This window comes from Podarcis gaigeae (genome assembly GCF_964106915.1).
Source record: "Podarcis gaigeae genome assembly, chromosome: 8".
Taxonomy (NCBI): domain Eukaryota; kingdom Metazoa; phylum Chordata; class Lepidosauria; order Squamata; family Lacertidae; genus Podarcis; species Podarcis gaigeae.
This window is the reverse complement of record NC_139684.1, coordinates 12,483,509-12,503,022: the sequence shown is the minus strand read 5'-3', so window position 1 is coordinate 12,503,022 and position 19,514 is coordinate 12,483,509. Positions and strand designations below refer to the sequence as shown.

The following is a 19,514-nucleotide window of genomic DNA, read 5'->3' as shown; positions in this document are numbered from 1 at the left end:
CTTCTTCCCCATGCCACGACATCATTATTAATAAAACAAATGCAAAGCAATAATGCCCTTTGAAAATGTGTGTGATGGAGAAGAATCAGTCCCTCTCCCCATGGAACTCTGGGAATTGTAGTTCTGCAAGGGGGAAAGGGGTCCCTTAGCCCCCTTAACAAATTTCAGTTCCCAGGATCCTTTAGGCAAAGCTGCGGCTGTTTAAAGTGGCATCCTAGTGCTTTAAATGTATAGTGCAGACAGGGTCTACTCTGTGGAGGACAAGCACGGGATGTAATGGGTCTACTCTGAGTAGGACTAGCACTGCATCTGCCCTTCACTGGAGGAAGCAAGCTAGTGAGGACCCTCACCATCCCAGTGCAGACTCCAATGGCAAAAACCACCATCCACTTCACCGCTTCATATCGCCAGCCTTTCTGCGAGAGAGGGGAAAAAAGACAGAGTTGGGAATCATGTGTCGTCACTACTTCTCTGGGCTGAGCTATACACACACACACACACACACACCTCTTCCAAAGGATTGGGGTAAAAGCAGGGTGGATAAAAATCCATTAAATTGGATTTTTAAAATAAAATGCTTTCGGAGGAAAAATCTTTCTAAAGATAGTTTTCTATTTACCATATTTTTCGCCCTATAGGACGCACTTTTTCCCCTCCAAAAATGAAGCAGAAATGTGTGTGTGTCCTATGGGGCGAATGCAGGCTTTCGCTGGAGCCTGGAGAGCAAGAGGGGTCAGTGCGCACCAACCCCTCTCGCTTTCCAGGCTTCAGGAAGCTATCCGCAAGCCGTGGGAGCCCGGCACGAAGTCGCGCAGCTCTCCCACGGCTTGCGGAGAGCTGCCTGCAGGCTTGGGGGGGGAAATAATTTTTTTTTCTTTATTTCTCCAAAAAAAAAACTAGGTGCGCCCTATGGGCCGGTGCGCCCTATGGGGCGAAAAATACGGTAAGTTACATTATAATCCAAAGGCTATTCATCAGGAAATAAGGATTTGTTTTAAGTTTTTCATGTGTGCTAAAACTCACTCTAAGTTTTCTTTTTTTAAAAAATGTTTAACCACATCAGTTAACAAACATGGATACGTATACTATAATGTTATTGTTTTAGTTAAATAGTTTAAATTGTTTTTAAAGAAATAATTATTTTTCTCCTTCCAATAAAGTACAGCAGAACAGTTGTCCAAATATAAACAGTTAACTTATTAAACCACACAATAATTTCACAATTATCTGTCTATGTATTTTTAATAGTATAACCAAATCAGTTATTTTTGATGTATCTGTAAAAGCTACTCTGAAAATTTATTATTCCAAAAATGAAACCTCTACCTGGTTGTAAATATTACGATTATACCAGCAAGAATGAGTCTGTAAAAAAAAAAATGATTTCAATCAAGTCTTACTGACTAGTGATTTAAATCGGTTTGATTTAAATCAAACCCACCCTGAGCAAAAATCTGATCCAGCAGAGCATTGAAAAGTCCACAGAGCTGAAAGAGAAAGTGGGAAAGAGTGTCATCCTTCCAAATTCCTCCTGCAACTCTATTGTACTCTTCAAGGAAGGAAAAGGTAATAGCCCTCGCCTCCTCATGACCAAGAAGGAAATGAATGGAGGATCTCTGTGGCTTTATGTGTAACTAAGGGGAGACCTCAACTACAGCAACAAGTGCCATGCTGGCAAGCCCTAAAGCTAGCTGATCAAGACTAAAATAGCAAAAACAGATTACTCCCATGACTGTAACTTCCCTAGACCAGTGTTTCCCAACCGGTGTTCCGCGGCACACTAGTGTGCCGCGAGACTTTGCCTGGTGTGCCGTGGGAGGGAGGCGGGCTCCATGTGCTTAGAGCAACAGGCTGCCGCCCCAAGCCTCGCGCGCCCGACGGGAGCTCCTGCCGGGTGCGCAAGGCTTGCAGACACTCGCCCGAAGCACGGGGCACCCTCCGGAGGGCTCCGCGTGCTTCGGGCAACAGGCTGCCGCCCCAAGCCTCGCGCGCCCAGCGGGAGCTCCTGCCCGGCGCGCAAGGCTTGCAGACACTCGCCCGAAGCACAGGGAGCCCTCCGTAGGGCTCCCTGTGCTTCGGGCAACAGGCTGCCGCCCCAAGCCTTGCGCGCCTGGCAGGAGCTCCTGCCGGGCGCGCAAGACTTGCAGACACTCGCCCGAAGCACGGGCAGCCCTCCGTAGGGCTCCCTGTGCTTCGGGCAACAGGCTGCCGCCCCAAGCCTTGCGCGCCTGGCAGGAGCTCCTGCCGGGCGCGCAGGGTTGCAGACACTCGCCCGAAGCACGGGCAGCCCTCCGTAGGGCTCCCTGTGCTTCGGGCAACAGGCTGCCGCCCCAAGCCTTGCGCACCTGGCAGGAGCTCCTGCCGGGCGCGCAAGACTTGCAGACACTCGCCCGAAGCACGGGCAGCCCTCCGTAGGGCTCCCTGTGCTTCGGGCAACAGGCTGCCGCCCCAAGCCTTGCGCGCCTGGCAGGAGCTCCTGCCGGGCGCGCAGGGTTGCAGACACTCGCCCGAAGCACGGGCAGCCCTCCGTAGGGCTCCCTGTGCTTCGGGCAACAGGCTGCCGCCCCAAGCCTTGCGCGCCTGGCAGGAGCTCCTGCCGGGCGCGCAAGGCTTGCAGACACTCGCCCGAAGCACGGGGAGCCCTCCGTAGGGCTCCCTGTGCTTCGGGCAACAGGCTGCCGCCCCAAGCCTTGCCGCCTGGCAGGAGCTCCTGCCGGGCGCGCAGGGTTGCAGACACTCGCCGGAAGCACGGGGAGCCCTCCGTAGGGCTCCCTGTGCTTCGGGCAACAGGCTGCCGCCCCAAGCGGCATATAGTCAATATAGGCACAGAGTTAATTTTTTAAACATTTTCTAATGGTGGTGTGCCTCGAGATTTTTTTCATGAAACAAGTGTGCCTTTGCCCAAAAAAGGTTGGGAAACACTGCCCTAGACCATCTTACCTTGCTGTCAAGACTTTCCAGAACTTCCAAGTAGGGTTCGTTGATGCTACGATCATAGTCCAAACTCTGCAAGTGGGTGGGAAAGGCAAGCACATTTGAACGCAACCCATAATACAGGAGGAAGAGAGCAAGAACCGCTACATTCCCACTCACATTTTCGAAAAGAAATTTCTTACTCCAGACAGAAGTTGCCGGGAGGGAGAAGCTGTGGCCCTCCAGAGATCGTTAGACTCTGTTGACATGGCCAATAGCCCCCATCTTGCATTAAAGATAGTTAGGGGCAGTAAAATCAAGCAATGGTCTAAGTTCAGAGAAGGGTTTAGAAATTAGCCAGCCCCCCTCTTTCCTTTCTCCTTCTGTAATGGACTTCCCTGGCTTTTTTCTGGCCCACGTAGCACCAGTCTGAATAGTTGGCCTTGGTGAAGATTTGACATTTTCATCCCCAAAACGTCTTTGAGTTTCTATTGAAATGAGGCTGCATTTTAATGTTGTACTGTATTTTAATATTGTTTTTAAGTTGTATCTTAATCAGTTGTTTTATATCTGGTGTTATCTGCCCTGAGCCCAGTCTTTGCTGGGGAGGGCGGGGCATAAATAATTATTATTATTATTATTATTATTATTATTATTATTATTATTATTATAATTATAATTATAATATTACCGGCACAGGGTACAACTGCAATTACGTGGAGATTTCCGGGCACCAGTTTGGGAACCACAGTCTAAGAAGCTCTGCCTTAAAAGGTAAAAGGACCCCTGACCATGAGGTCCAGTCGTGGCCGACTCTGGGGTTGCGGCGCTCATCTCGCTTTATTGGCCAAGGGAGCCAGCGTACAGCTTCTGGGTCATGTGGCCAGCAGGACTAAGCCGCTTCTGGTGAACCAGAGCAGCGCATGGAAACGCCGTTTACCTTCCCGCTGGAGCGGTACCTATTTATCTACTTGCACTTTGACGTGCTATCGAACTGCTAGGTTGGCAGGAGCAGGGACTGAGCAATGGGAGCTCACCCCGTCACGGGGATTCGAACCGCCGACCTTCTGATCAGCAAGTCCTAGGCTCTGCGGTTTAACCCACAGCGCCACCCGCGTCCCTAGCCTTAGTTCATGGCTAATCTCATTTCCATTTCCACTGTGTGCATTTTTCCTTCTTGTTTCCTGGGACAAGTGAATTGTCGCAAGAGCAAGCTACAGTCAAGCAACGGAGTTGAGGTCATAGAACCATAGAATTGTAGTGTTGGAAGGGACCCTGAGGGTCATCTAGTCCAACCCCCTGGCAAACAGACATCCAGTTGTGGCAACTGTAACCGAGATTTAAGGTGATGTTTGGCCTATATATCCAACATTTGTGGATGCACACATACCCTTCACAGGAGCCTATGCTTAACCCCCACTCATCTGCTTCTTTTAACTGCCCATTGACAAAACCGTCACTGCTCACCTCATAGTCCTTACGTGGGAGAATCTCGTCATCTTCTTCCTCCGTTTCTCCAAGGATAGTCTGGGAAACAAATCAAAACTCTCAGAAGTGAATGAATGAAATTTATTGTGGTCCCAGGCCAGATTCACATACTGTAGTAAGCGAACATAAAACACAACAGAATCAAGCTTGAATTAATAATCGAGTATGACAATAAACAATACGAATATGACAAGTCATTAGAAATGTGGTTTAGGTCTTAGTCTCTAAAATATTATCTAGAGTTTGCATCTGAGGCCTTAGTCTTTGTACCAGCACAGCTTTTCCCTGCGTTTTATGGCAGCCGCGCAAAATTTGGCCACCCTTAGCGCGATCTCTGGATCCTTATCCTCTATCAGGGATTTTAAGCATTGAGGTTCAGACCCACTTGGAATTTTCTGTAGAACAGGGGTGATAAAGACCGAGCATATATCCTCATAAAAACATTGTAGCAAGACATGAGAGACGGTTTCCACATCTATCAGCTCCGCATATGGTTTACCCACATATCTGCCCTGTAATAAGGCACGTGGCAGCACATTGAATCTAGCGAGGGTGAACGACCGTCTATATTTTGATATTTGTAATTTTGTCAGATATACTGCTAGGGTAAAACCTCTCCCATTGTCTTTGACTGCTGGGTGCTTATTCATCTCACTCACATGACACTGAAATTCTACTTCCCAGATTTGTTGGCGAATTGTTGCTCTGGCTTTCTCATATCCTGTGGCTATCAGTGCCTGTGGCGAAAACCCCAGCTTTTCATATAATGTAGTTTTCCATTTTGATTGATAGGGATCCAGTAGGGTTAAGGGTACTAAGTCTCAGAAGTAAATGGAAGTCAAGTTGATCCACAACAATTCTTTTTCAAAGCGTTGTGGTTTGATACTGGGGTAATCCAGTGATCCCCAACTTTTGGGAACCTGGAAGGTACGTTTGAAAAATTTGTTGTGGGCACCCATTTCACAGAAGGAAAACTGAGTAATATTCAGAACTTGCTGCCCCAAACAGGCAAACCATCTGCAGTCTCGAACTCCCCCGAACAGACAAAAAAAACCAGGAAACACTTTCTACAACCCCTGTGGTGTAATGGTTAAGAGCAGGAGTCAGCAACCTTTTTCAGCCGTGGGCCAAACCACCATCCCTCAGACCATGTGGGGGGCCGGACTATAATTTTTTTTGGAGGGGGGGTGAACAAATTCCTATGCCCCACAAATAACCCAGAGATACATTTTAAATAAAAGCACACATTCTACTCATGTAAAAACATGCTGATTCCTGGACCGTCCGCGGGCCAAACTGAGAAAGTGATTGGGTCGCATCCGGCCCTCGGGCCTTAGGTTGCCTACCCCTGGTTAAGAGTGTCAAGAACTAGGTCCTAGGAGACCAGGGTTCAAATTCCCACTCAGGCATGACGCTTACTGGGAGACCTTGTGTCAGTCACTGCCTCTCAGGCCTAACCATGAGAACTATAAATAAACCATACCCTGCAAAACACCTCAGTTTAAGAACAAAATAAAATAGGGAGATCAATATGCAACAAGGAGACAATAAAATGCAACCTCTTAGCCACACACACACACACATATAAAATTATTAATTAAATTTATTAGTTGCTTCTTGCTGTGGCAATTCAAAGCGACTTAAAATATTTTAAGCAAACATATAAATTAAAACCAGCATTTTTTGTTGTTGTTTTTAAAGGAGCTAATATATGGAACAGCTAATATATTTTGTCAAACAGGTGGTATCCAGAAACTTTGGACTACAACTCCCATCAGTTCTGGACAGCATTTGTAGCCCCAAACATCTGGAAGGCACATGAGTGGTACACTAAACTAGCTTCTATGGTCTGTGCTAGTGTAGAAAGACCTAAATTGCTTGGGACTCAAGTACGGTTCTTAGAGGAGCAGATCTCTCCCAGTATCAACTGTGTGTCCAAGACACATTGCCTTGCCAACAGACATCACCATTAACTCACACAGCTTGCAAACCAACGCTCACCACTCATTTTCAGGCTGCCCAGAAAATTCTTAGACTCAGCACTGAGAATGAATTGGCAACCCCGGATCTAAGACAATCAGCCTTTAATTTCATGTATTTTAAAAAAGAAAGAAAAAAGAATGAACTGTGATAGTAAAGCCCCATGTACTCTACACATTTAAAGCACTATTATGCTACTTTGAAACAATGACAGCTTCCTCCCCGAAGAATCCTTGGAATTTAGTTTGTTACGGGTGCTGAGAATAGCGAGGAAAGAGACTACTCTCCTCGCACAGCTACAATTTCCAGAGTGGTTTAACAGTCATTCCCATCTTCCCAGGGAACTCTGAAAATTGTAGTTCTCAGGGGGAAATAGAGGGTCTCCTAAGAACTGTAAGAATCCAATAGGATACAGCAGAAATGTTTGTCATGAACCTGCGTTTTGATAAAAAAAGATAACATCTGAACATTTAGCAAAGGTGCTCAGTGGATTCTCAACTGGTAAATATCAGAATTCTCCAATATCACCCTCTGGGCTAAGAAAATCCTGAATGTATTTCCATTACTGCATACCCACATTTAAAAGTTTGCAACTTTCAAGAAAGCGCTAGTTCTTTATCAGGGTACAAACAGTCACAGAAATAAAAAAATTCCTTCCAGTAGCACCTTAAAGACCAACTAAGTCAGTTCTTGGTATGAGCTTTCGTGTGCATACACACTTCTGAAGAAGTGTGCATGCACACGAAAGCTCATACCAAGAACTGACTTAGTTGGTCTTTAAGGTGCTACTGGAAGGAATTTTTTTTGTTTTGACTATGGCAGACCAACACGGCTACCTATCTGTAAACAGTCACAGAAATGTTTAAGTACAGTGGTACCTCGGGTTAAGTACTTAATTTGTTCCGGAGGTCCGTTCTTAAGCTGAAACTGTTCTTAACCTGAAGCACCACTTTAGCTAATGAGGCCTCCCGCTGCCGCTGTGCTGCTGCTGCGTGATTTCTGTTCTCATCCTGAAGCAAAGTTCTTAACCCGAGGTACTATTTCTGGGTTAGCGGAGTCTGTAACCTGAAGTGTATATAACCTGAAGCGTATGTAACCCGCGGTACCACTGTACATGCTATTCCATACATTTGAAAACAAAAAACAGGCTTTCAGGTTATTACATTAGATGCTGCAGACACCTCACTCCAGTACCCAAGATGGGTTGCTTCCGACAACAGCCTATTGAGAGTAAACCCATTGAAACTAATAGGCTTCTAGGAAAACATGTCCAACAATTTGAATGGTTCTGCTTTGACTAGAACTAATGTGTAATATAATCCTGTCTATACATGTGAGATAAACAAGTATCACTGCAATGACCCATTGGAAAGGAACTCTGTACATGCCCAAAAGCATCCCCCTTAAGAGATGTATGCTCCAAGACAGAATATTTATATAGACATGACAAGCAAGTGCCATCTCTGAGCATGTAGAGTGCAGTTTCCCCTTTCCAACGAGTCCCTGCAATGCCCCAACCCAGTGCCAATACATATATACAGAGAGAAAGAGAAAAAAAAAAACCCTCAGATATATGTGGGGGAGGCTTCAGAGTGACCCATTGGAGAAGCACTCTGTACATGCACAGAAGCACCCCCTCCCTCAGACATGCATGTCCCAAGGGATAAGATTTTACAGCTGCAGCAAACCAGGTGGGCTGCCTCTGAGCATGCACAGAGCGGTTTTTCCCTTTCCAATGAATCGCTGCAAACACACCCACGCGCATATCTCTGTAGGAGTTGAGGATTTTGCAGAGACTCGCTGGAAGAGGGAAGTCCACTCTGCTCATGCTCAGAGGCACCCCCGCTTTGCTACGGTCACCTCCCAAGACCAAGCACGGTGCAAACAATGGGGACAGGCAAGGGTGTTGGCTCCAGCCAGGCTCTCGCAGCCCCCCCCCCGGCGCCCCTCCCTCACCAGCTCCTCCGGGGTGCGGCTCTCCCTCTCCCCGCAGCAGCAGCAACAGCAGCAAGCGCCAGCCCCGCAGCCGGCCGCCATCTTCCTCGTAGCCCCAGGCAGACGCCAGCCGGAGAACCCCGCGCATGCGCCCTGCCGCTCGACGAGCAGGGGCGCGGTCGAAAAACGGAAGTGCTGGTAGCGAAGCCCACAGAGATACGAAACTCAGAAAAATCAAGAGAGGTCCAACTTTCCCCCCCCCCCCCTCTGCATGGGAGATTTCCGGGTACGCGGCAGCCCTGTTCAGGGAAGTTTTTAATATTTAATGCTGTACTGTTTTTAACATTTGATTGGGAGCCGCCCGGAGTGGCTGGGGAAACTCAGCCAGATGGGCGGGGTATAAATAAATAAATTATTATTATTATTAGCCCCGACCACCTGCAGCCGGGAAAGCGCGGCTCTGCAAGCGAGTCCCTGAGGACTAGGATCTTGCCTTCTATTCATTCCTAAGGGATGGGCTGCAACTCAGCGGCGAAGCATTCGTTCCCATCTGCTTTGCGCAGTGGTTTAGACTGAGGCTGCAAGCTGCCCTCGACATTTAAAGCACCCCGCCTCCCAATTTTCATGGGAATCCTGAGGTCTCGATTGCAGTTTAATGGTGAATTTTGGACAGAATGGAGCGGTAAAAGACTTGGATTTTCATAAAAGAGGCAGGATGAAATGATTAACAATAGAACCCACAAAGGGGAGGACCCAAGAGATTCCTTGGAATCTTGTTTTTATGTTGTGTGTTGTATATGTGACTGTGAAATTTTAATTTGAAAAACCAAATAAATAATTTTTTAAAAAAGGAATTCTGAGGTCTCAAATATAGAATAAATGTTGATAATTGCACAAGGTAAACACACAGACGTAAGTATATAAACCACATGTCTAAAATAGTACAGGAGAGCAACCCAAAAACCATCTTGGCTCCCCTAAAGAGACTCAATATTTCCTCTGCCTCCTTAAACTTGAGAACAGGTAGGCAGATAGCAATTCGGGGAAGTTCCTGAAGGGATTCCTCTCCTATATCTATGAACCTCCTTTGCATTAATTGTCATCGTTCGTCCAGATGTTGTGCATTGAGGGATGTCTGACGGGCATCCTGATTGTTATATCAAATGCAAATGTTTTGTGTAAAATGTGTCTGGAACTATGTAAAACTTGCTCAGTCCTCAGGAATATCACCCCTTGGCCTGCCTGAGCCACAGCAACCCCACCTTATGTGTGATTTCTGACTGCTTGTAGAGGAGGGGTGTTTCTTCTCCCCGCCAAAATACAAACCCCTAAAAGAGATGTTTCTTCTTGGTTCTGGGTCTCTTTTGCCTTCTTGCTAAGAGGGGAGGGAACTCTGTTGCAACAGAAAAAATAAAGATCAGCCTTGCTTTCACTGCATCCTGCCTCCATCCATTCATCTCTGACCGATCATGGACTAAGGGACTCAGTGGTGTCGCAACGGGGGCCGTGGGAGCCATACGGCGCTGGAGCATCACCGGCTGCAAACAGCTATACAGCACATGTGCGGCATCGCTACATACGCACATGTGCCCTACGTAGCGACACCTGCCCTGGGTGTCACAACGCCTTCCTTCGCCCCTGAGGACTCAGTCTCTTGGGGAGTTGGGCAGCAACCCCCCCCCCCATTTTTTCTATATCACAATTAATCCTAACAAAAAAAAATTCCTTCCAGTAGCACCTTAAAGACCAACTAAGTCAGTTCTTGGTATGAGCTTTCGTGTGCATGCACACTTCTTCAGATACACTCTGAAGTGTGCATGCACACGAAAGCTCATACCAAGAACTGACTTAGTTGGTCTTTAAGGTGCTACTGGAAGGAATTTTTTTTGTTTTGACTATGGCAGACCAACACTATCTGTAACTGGAACAATTAATCCTGGCAGCTGTAAGGTTTTCCCCCTCTTGAACCACCTTTGCTTTTGACACCTAGCGCCTAAGACTTTACAGTAATTACATTATCTGAAGAAAGCTCATACCAAGAACTAACTTAGTTGGTCTTTAAGGTGCTACTGGAAGGTAATTTTTTTTGTTTTGATTAAAAAATAAGGATAATCTGTGGTTGTACATCTGCTTCGCCACAAGGGGGCAGGCTCCAATAAGAGAGAAAGGAAATTTGCAAAAGTGGTAAGAGATGAACTGTAGCCTGTGGGAGTTTTTAGAGGAACAATATCATCAGCTTTCACAGGGATTTTGTAAGCTGAAAAGGGGCAGATCCTGCCCACCTGTCCAAGGTGGTTTGCAGAGCATCAGGAAACAAAGATCTAGCCCTCTGAGCCATAAAATTCCCAGTCCCCATTTTTGTAGGGTGGAGTAGCTTTTGTTTTTTGTGTGTTTTGGGGGGGATTTTATGGATTTGTTAGATGCTTTGAGACATCTTTTTGTAAAAAGTGATAAATAAATGGAATAAATAATAGTGAGGTGGGGGGAGAAGCCGCCTATGGGAGGCCTGAGAATACATATTGAAATTTCTATGACCAAAAAAACAAAAAACCATACCAGCTTAGCTACAGACAAAGCTAAAACGATTTGATGTTGATTTGTTAGCATGGTACAATTTTATCTTCCATTCAAATCAGGGACATATTCAAGAACATTAACCCAAACCTTCCCACAGATTAAGAAATATTTAATTACCAAGTATACCATTATGATAACGTATACAAGAAAACACCCAAATTGCCAGTGGATCTTGCATAAATCCTTACACACATGTTTAAAAGCATCACCTTCCCTTAGTCATTTTGTGTGGTTGTTTCTTTCTGAATAGAAAAAAAAAAACCACTGGAGGAGGTGCACCTAATATTTTCAAGCCACTTCCAACCGTGGGAAAATTTTTACAGGAGCTGGAGTGGGGCAGGGGGCAGGGGAGATATGTGAGATTACCTGTTGCAGATCCAAATGACTGATTCCTTGCATTCTCTTAAGGTACCCCTGCCCGTACGGGCCAGTCGTGTCCGACTCTAGGGCTGTGCGCCCATCTCACTTAAGAGGCCGGAGGCCAGCGCTGTCTGGGTCACGTGACCTCTGGGTCACGTGGCCAGCGTGAGGAAGCTGCTCTGGCGAGCCAGCACCAGCACAGCACACGGAAACTCTGTTTACCTTCCCGCTATAAAGCGGTACCTATTTATCTACTTGCACTTAGGCGTGCTTTCGAACTGCTAGGTGGGCAGGAGCTGGGACTGAAAGACAGGAGCTCACCCCGCCGCGGGGATTTGAACCACTGACCATGCGATCGGCAAGCCCTAGGCACTGAGGTTTTACCCACAGCGCCACCCACGTCCCTGCATTCTCTTAGGCATTCCTAATTATTTTCAGTTCTATTAAGGGCCTCCAAAGTCTCTACTGGGCAAAAACTGCCCTGGAAAACTTGATGGACAAGACTTCTATGTGACAGAAGTTAAGAGAGTTAACCTTCACTCAGGTGACACTGGTGACTGTATGAGACACAGAAAAGCAGTGCAAGGCTGGCAGGGTGCATGCCTGTTGCATCGTTCTCAAGTCGCCCTCCAACTAGAGGAGTGGTTCCCAACCTTTTTTGGCCATGCCCCACCTAAAGGTAAAGGTAAAAGGACCCCTGACCATTAGGTTCAGTCGTGACCGACTCTGGGGTTGCAGTGCTCATCTTGCTTTATTGGCCGAGGGAGCCGGCATACAGCTTCCGGGTCATGTGGCCAGCATGACTAAGCCGTTTCTGGCAAACCAGAGCAGTGAACGGAAACGCCGTTTACCTTCCCGCCAGAGTGGTACCTATTTATCTACTTGCACTTAGACGTGCTTTGGAACTGTTAGGTGGGCAGGAGCCGGGACTGAGCAACGGGAGCTCACCCCGTCACAAGGATTCAAACCACTGACCTTCTGATCAGCAAGCCCTAGGCACTGTGGTTTAACCCACAGCCCCACCTAAGCATCTCTAAAATCCTGATCCCCACCCCCACCCCGCTTGACATATAATTCTTCTTATTCAAAAAGTGAACTCCTGTTCACGCAACAGCTCTCAGAATCCTGCCCTAAGTCCTACTCAGAGAAAATCCACTGAAATTATTGGACCTATGCTAGTCAACTTCAGTGGGTCTACTCTGAGCAGGCAGAGGTTTGGCTGCAAACCTTTGTCGTCGTCTTCCCCCAGTTCCTACCAAAACAGGGACAATTTGCAGGACAGGATGACTGTAAATTCAAATGCTCGATACCACCCACTGAAGAGGTTGCCCCCAGTTCAAGAGAGATCAGAGGCTCCAATTCCTATGTCCATATTGTGAGAAATGGTCAGTGTGCAGCTTCTAAGGCAGAGCTTGAATGCAAGAAGCTGGATAAAATCAGAGAAATCTCAATTTCTTCCCCATTTGGACAAAATATGAAAGAAAACTATGTGGGCTCCTTGTATACCTCTTCCTCTCTCTCAAAATCCAACCAAAACACAGAGGTATGGCGGTGGCGGTTAGCCAAATTTTTGCCCCTGGTAAAACCTCCAGAGGGGTGCCATTGAGGCTCCCAGCCTCTGTGTGTGTGTGTGTGTGTGTGTGTGTGTGTACGCAAATGTATGTGGGGTGTGTGCCAAACTGGGTCTTTGACTTGGGTGAAATAAAGGCTAGTTTTGCACCTGCAGAACCAAGCCAGAGATTCGCAGTTCTAAAAATAAAGCACAGCTGTTCGTAACACCAGCCCTTGAAAGCCAGCCAAACAAGATATTGCAGCATTCTTGGAAATCCCTAGAAATTGCTGTTAGGGGTTTTGATACTGTCTCACCCTTTCCCCAGTGACCTGGTTTCCTTCCCCTCGGCCCCTCCACCCGCCTGCCAGATAACCACCACTGCTCAAGCAATTGTCACAGTAATCCTGTAGGGGAGGTCACTGTAATTTCAGCCTCCCTCCCTTTTATTAAAAGGATGGAGGCTTTCAACTGGCAGAAGGGGCCCCAGGGAAATCTATACATGTTCAGAGTGGAAGAAATGCCTTTCAGCACCAGGGTGGCAATCTCTAGGTCCTGTGCCCACTAGTGCATTCAATTCGTGTATGTGTATATGTCACACAGAGAGAGAGAGAGAGAGAGCCCAGAGGGTGAGATGTCTTACAAATACATCTACCAATGCTACTAGGACACGTTTTTAACTGTTAAGTTAATAGCAAGAGCTCCCTGCTAGAACCCACTGAAGATCCATCTCTCCCAGTAGCCCATATACAAGCTTTGAAAAGACAGCATCCCTCTCTTGCCTATTTATCTCCAACAGCAGAGAGGTAGACTGCTTCTAAACATGAAGGTTCCATTTACACCACCCTAGCTACGTGATTAGGCTATCCTCCATGGATTTGTTTGGCCCCTTTTAAATACTGCCTAAGCTAGTTTGTATCTGGGACGCGGGTGGTGCTGCGGGTTAAACCACATAGCCTAGGACTTGCCGATCAGAAGGTTGGTGGTTCAAATCCCCACGACAGGGTGAGCTCCCGTTGCTTGGTCCCTGCTCCTGCCAACCTAGTAGTTCGAAAGCACGTCAAAGTGCAAGTAGATAAATAGGTACCGTTCCGGCGGGAAGGTAAACAGTGTTTCTGTGCGCTGCTCTGGTTCACCAGAAGCGGCTTAGTCATGCTGGCCACATGACCCAGAAGCTGTACGCCGGCTCCCTTGGCCAATAAAGTGAGATGAGTGCCGCAACCGCAGAGTCGGCCACGACTGGACCTAATGGTCAGGGGTCCCTTTACCTTTAAGCTAGTTTGTATCTGGGACGTGGGTGGTGCTGTGGGTTAAACCACAGAGCCTAGGACTTGCTGATCAGAAGGTTGGTGGTTCGAATCCCCACGACAGGGTGAGCTCCTGTTGCTCGGTCCCTGCTCCTGCCAACCTAGTAGTTTGAAAGCACGTCAGAGTGCAAGGAGATAAATAGGTACCGCTCCGGTGGGAAGGTAAATGGCGTTTCTGTGCGCTGCTCTGGTTTGCCAGAAGCGGCTTAGTCATGCTGGCCACATGATCCGAAAGCTGTACGCCGGTTCCTTTGGCCAATAAAGTGAGATGAGCGCCGCAACCCCAGAGTCGGCCACGACTGGACCTAATGGTCAGGGGTCCCTTTACCTTTACCTTAAGATAGTTTGTGTGGTCACACAAACCCACCCACTCTGTATCACTTCTCATGCAAAATCTTTCTTGCTGTGGTCATTTAGAAGACGATTCCTACTCACCAAATGTCCAAAGCCAACCAGGAAAGTAGTTGTTTGGAAACTGCAACCACAGACTTTCCAAGAGGATAGATGATCCCATTAATGTAATCCAGAACCCCTTTGGAGCACAAGATAGAGGCATCCACGTGTTACTTTCGATGAGTGAAAAATCTGTGTACCTGTGTACAGAAATAGTTGAGCTGTACACTCATGCAGTTATTTAAATGTAAAGACTTAATATGAATGTCTAGTCTGTGTACCCGACAGTAAGGGGGTACACAGCTGAGTTTGCAAATCAAGGGCACACAGTTCCACACAAACCCTTGTACGAGTGCAGAGACACTTCATACCAGTGCAACATGTGAATGAGCCCAACGTCATGATATGAATTAATAACATGCAAGCCAGTTTTACCTCTGAGATTGCCTTAGACCACATACGCCTACACAACTGCTCCAATCTGAGCAACTGGCAGCATTAAAGGTCCTACATAAAATATACTCAATCTGCATTTGCAATAAATCAGTATTTTAATGTGGCATCACATACACTTTGCAACTCCCTGCCTATTGACATTAGACCAAACATTCACTCTTCCCAGCACCTGCTAAAAACATTTTTGTTTGGGCAAACCTATCCAGGATGTTGACACGTGTATTGATCTGTTTTTTTAGCTTATGGTTGATATCTTTTGAAGATTTTATATGGCTGTTTTTCATTGTGTTTTACTGATAATTTCATTGTTTCATTCTTTTTGTAAACTGCTTGAGTTTTTTTGTTTGTTTTTACGATCAAGCAGCATATTTTTTTTTTTTAATTATGGTTTATTTAATGCGGTCTTGGCATGGGAAAATAATCAGAAAATAGACAGAAAGTTCCAAGTGGTTTGTTTTGCTTCCTTGCAGACACAATAACAGAATACGAATGTTGCAACGATTAGGGTTTGGCGTCTGAGTTCAACAAGTCTTGTTAATAAGTAACCATCATGTATTTAACAGGCTTGTGATGACCTAGGGTTCAAGCAGATAAACGGGCTTATGTTTCACCGCAGGCAGAAGCAACTATTTTAGCGCCACTTTTAGACAAAGGGAGCTATTTTAAATCCACTATTTTTAGCTCGCCCTGGCAGTGTCCGTCAGGCACGCTCAAGACACTGGACACCACCATTTAAAAGAGCTTTCATCTCTGTGATCACCACAAGACAGAGTGCAAGATTATGCTAGAGCTTTTCTTATTTTTATGCAATGAACTCATGTGCATAAAAACATTGAAAAGTAATTCTCACGGTGGCTAAGCAAAGGAAAAAATGATTTAAAGTACAATGCAGAGTAAACGGGCCTAACACATTTTTTTGGTTGAGGTGGAGCCATCTCTTCCTGAAGCAAAAAGTGTTTATTCTCGTGGCTGTAATTTTTGAACCTATATTTTTTTATTGTTGTAACTCACTCTGTGAGCTTATGGTGAAGGGCAGGGAATAAACGGAAAATAATAAAAATAAGAATACCATAGCCTAGGCTGGCCAAGCTTTTTGGCAATCAAGAAATCCCAGATATTTCTCTTCTGGAATGTAGGAAAGTTACAACCCTTCAGTATCTATTCATTTGTGGCCCTTTTCTGACGCTCAAAAAACAGCCGCCTGAGGCACCCTTTGGCCAGATTATAGTGAGCATGCCACTTTATTTAAAAGCATGACTTTTAAAAGCAACTATTTAAAAGCATATATACCGTTTTAAAGTTTTGCGCACTTAAAAGATATTTGAAATATTAAGCACTGATGTTTTAAAAGTCTGTAAGTGGTATGCAACTTAAAAACAAGAAGCAGTATCATTAAAGAAGACTGTTGGTGTTCACGTGTCTTAAGTCTGCAAGGAAGACAAAAACTTTGCAGAAACATTATAAGTATATGTGTGTGTGGGGGGGGGGAGATTGTAAATAAACAAGCAGGCAAAAAACTTTCTTTTTTCTCCTGTCAGGCCTTTGGCTTTTAATTTTTCTGTGGCCTCTTTCAGTGAGTAGGATGTTAGTTCTGCCTTTTAAAAATATGAACGTTAGATTTCTCCCCCCCCCCCCCTGGTTTTGTTGCTTTTAATCTACGTGTGGCTTGGAGTTACTTTTGAATAGTAATAATAATAATAATAATAATAATAATAATAATAATAATAATAATTATTATTATTATTATTATTATTTAGTAAAATAATAATGAGGGCAGGAGAGAAATTAGACCCTGCTGACCAAGTTAAAGGGAAATGTTCCTGCCATTGATTATTATTGTTTGTTTATGTGATTGTGAGGAAACGGGGCAGCTGAGAGAAAAGCGAGGCGTTTGGGACGGTATCCAGGCAACGAGATAACGGCTTCCATCTTTGTTGAGGCGTGAAGGCGGGCGGGGCGGAGCAGCCCTTTATTGGCCGCCATCTTGGAATCGGGCACGAAGTACCATTTAAAGGAGGGCGTGGCTTCATAAATTTTCAAGGAGGAGCGAGGGAGACCAAAATCGTGCCTGTGTGCGTGCACGCGTGGGCGCGAGAGCAACTTTTTCCTCCTCGCCCCCCGCCTCGGATCGAGACCCAGACAGCCCTCCCCTCCCCCACCCCGCAGGGGGAGACGCCGGAGAAAAGGTGAGTTAGGGAAAGGGAACGAGCGAGCGTGGGGGATGCGCGAGCGCGTGGAAAGATCCAACTTTCAGGAAGACCGGGGGGGGGGGCGGCTCTCGACCAGGAGTCTCCTTTTCTCATAGCGGTTTTTAATTAATGGAAGAGACCATTTGGGGAAGTAAAAAAGGGGGAGCGAGGAGCCTAAACCCTCGTTTCCTCTCCCCCCACTCTTATAATATTTAATATATTTAAAAATATTAAAATATTAAATATTTAAATAGCACCACATAAGCATCACAATATAAGGTATAATAATTATAATGCAATAATTATATTATTTTATTACATTGTATGTGCTAATTAAAATATTGCAAAGTAAGGAGGGAAGACAAGACTTTCTTCCTCTTGTAAATCAGTCAGTAGCTTTTTCTGCAAGCCAAAAATAAGCCGACCTCATGGCCAAACTTGGCCCGCCAGCTGTTTTGGGACTACAACTCCCATCATCCCTAGCTACCAGGACCAGTGGTCAGGGATGATGGGAATTGTAGTCCATAAACAGCTGGATGGCCAAGTTTGGCCATGCCTGTTAGATCTCCACATAACTTTTTATAAACCCAGGTACAACTAAACTAAATTGTGAGCCTTTATAAAAGGATGCTGTGATGACTGAGAACCAGGGTGGGCTTATCAAAACAAGTCATGCCAGACAAATCTCATATCTTCTCCTGTTTTTTTAAAGAGTTACAAGCTTGGTGGATCAGTGGGATGCTGTGTGCGTAGTGTATCTTGATTTCAGTAAGGCTTTTGACACAGAGTCCACCCACCCACCCTCCCTTGATATTATTGTAGAGGCGTTGGTAAATTGTGGGCTGGATGAGATGGTTTTGTAGCTAGTTGGCAGACCAAACCCAAAGAGTACTCATGAATGGTTCCTTTTCATCTTGGAAAAAAGTGACAAAGTGGGATGCCACAGGATTCTGTCCTGGGCCTGTTTTCATTCGACGTATTCATAAACCAGTTGGATGAAGGAATTGAGGAGATGCTCTTCCAGTTTGGAGATTGCACCAAACTGGGAGGGGTAGCTAATGCCGCAGAAGGCAGAATCAGGACGTGGTATTAACAGATTGGAGAACTGGGCCAAAACCAACAAAACAAATTTCAATAGGGACAACTCTAAGGTTTTGCACTTAGGCAGGAAGAACTGGCTGCCCTAAGATAAGGGACGCCTGGCTTGCCACAATTTAAGGAAGGATATTGATAAGCTGGAACATGTGTAGAGGACAATGACCAAGAGGATTAAAGGTCTGAAAACCAAGACTTTTGAGAAACAGTTGAGGGAGTTGGGTATATTTAGCCTGCAAAAAAGAAAAAAGGAAAGAAAGGTGACTGAGAGGGAGATATGATAGGTAAAGGGACCCCAGTTGTGGCCGACTCTGGGGTTGCGACGCTCATCTCGCTTTACTGGCCGAGGGAGCCAGCGTACAGCTTCTGGGTCATGTGGCCAGCATGACTAAGCCGCTTCTGGCGAACCAGAGCAGCGCACGGAAACGCCGTTTACCTTCCCGCCGGAGTGGTACCTATTTATCTACTTGCGCTTTGACGTGCTTTCGAACTGCTAGGTTGGCAGGAGCAGGGACCAAGCAACGGGAGCTCACCCCGTTGCGGGGATTCGAACAGCCAACCTTCTGATCGGCAAGCCCTAGGCTCTGTGGTTTAACCCTCAGCGATAGCCACCTTCAAAAGGGCTTTTTCATAGCTGTCACAGGGAAGATGGAGCTTGTTTTCTCCTGTTCCGGAGGGTAGGACTCGAACCAATGGCTTCAAGTGACAAGGAAAGAGATTCTGACTAAACATCAGGAAGAACTTTCTGACTGTAAGAGCTGTTTGACATTGGAACGGTCTCTCTCAGGGGGTTGTGGACTCTACTTTGTTGGAGGTTTTTAAGCAGAGGTTGGATGGCCATCAGACATGGATGCTTTAGTTGAGATTCCTGCATTGCAAGGAGTTGGACTGGATACCCCTCAGGGTGCCTATGATTCTTTGAAAAGGCTTTTTTAAAAACCCCACGAATTATTAGGAAATGTTACATGGCTGCCCAGCAAAAAAAAAAACCCCAACCCTGTTTATACAGTATTTGTTTCTCCTCAGGAAATACCTCCATATTCCCCTCTTAATTCTCCTCTGCCATATTTCTTCACACACACCCTTTATAATTTGCCAACGTTAAAGAAATATTTTGCCCCATCAGTCCTATCCCACAAGTTTAAAGTATCTTCCCTCATAATTGTTGCCCCTTTGGTTTATTATTTTATACATATACTTTGATCCAACATATGCAGCTCAGTTTCAGTTTTCCTTGTGGGCTGTGCAGGAGCAACTCTCATACAGTACGTA

At 45.9% G+C, this 19,514-nt stretch overlaps 1 protein-coding gene and 1 long non-coding RNA gene across 2 annotated transcripts in view; both read right to left on the bottom strand.

The window, feature by feature from the left end:
* The window catches only part of CLCN6 (chloride voltage-gated channel 6), a 33,924-nt gene extending 25,435 nt beyond the window's left edge, over positions 1–8,489 (bottom strand). Inside the window, exons 1-4 of the mRNA XM_083750181.1 lie at positions 8,338–8,489; positions 4,381–4,440; positions 2,941–3,006; positions 351–416 (exon numbers count right to left, since the gene is read on the bottom strand). Coding sequence (XP_083606307.1) covers positions 351–416; positions 2,941–3,006; positions 4,381–4,440; positions 8,338–8,418 — 273 coding nt within the window. The 5' untranslated portion in view covers positions 8,419–8,489. The remainder of the gene's footprint in view (positions 1–350; positions 417–2,940; positions 3,007–4,380; positions 4,441–8,337) is intronic.
* A 3,290-nt stretch (positions 8,490–11,779) lies between these two features.
* Positions 11,780–17,140, bottom strand: LOC310849766. The gene is made up of 3 exons (XR_014567071.1): positions 16,759–17,140; positions 14,545–14,702; positions 11,780–11,810 (listed from the first exon to the last, which is right to left on the bottom strand). It is a non-coding gene; the product is annotated as an uncharacterized lncRNA (long non-coding RNA).
* Positions 17,141–19,514: the final 2,374 nt, after the last annotated feature.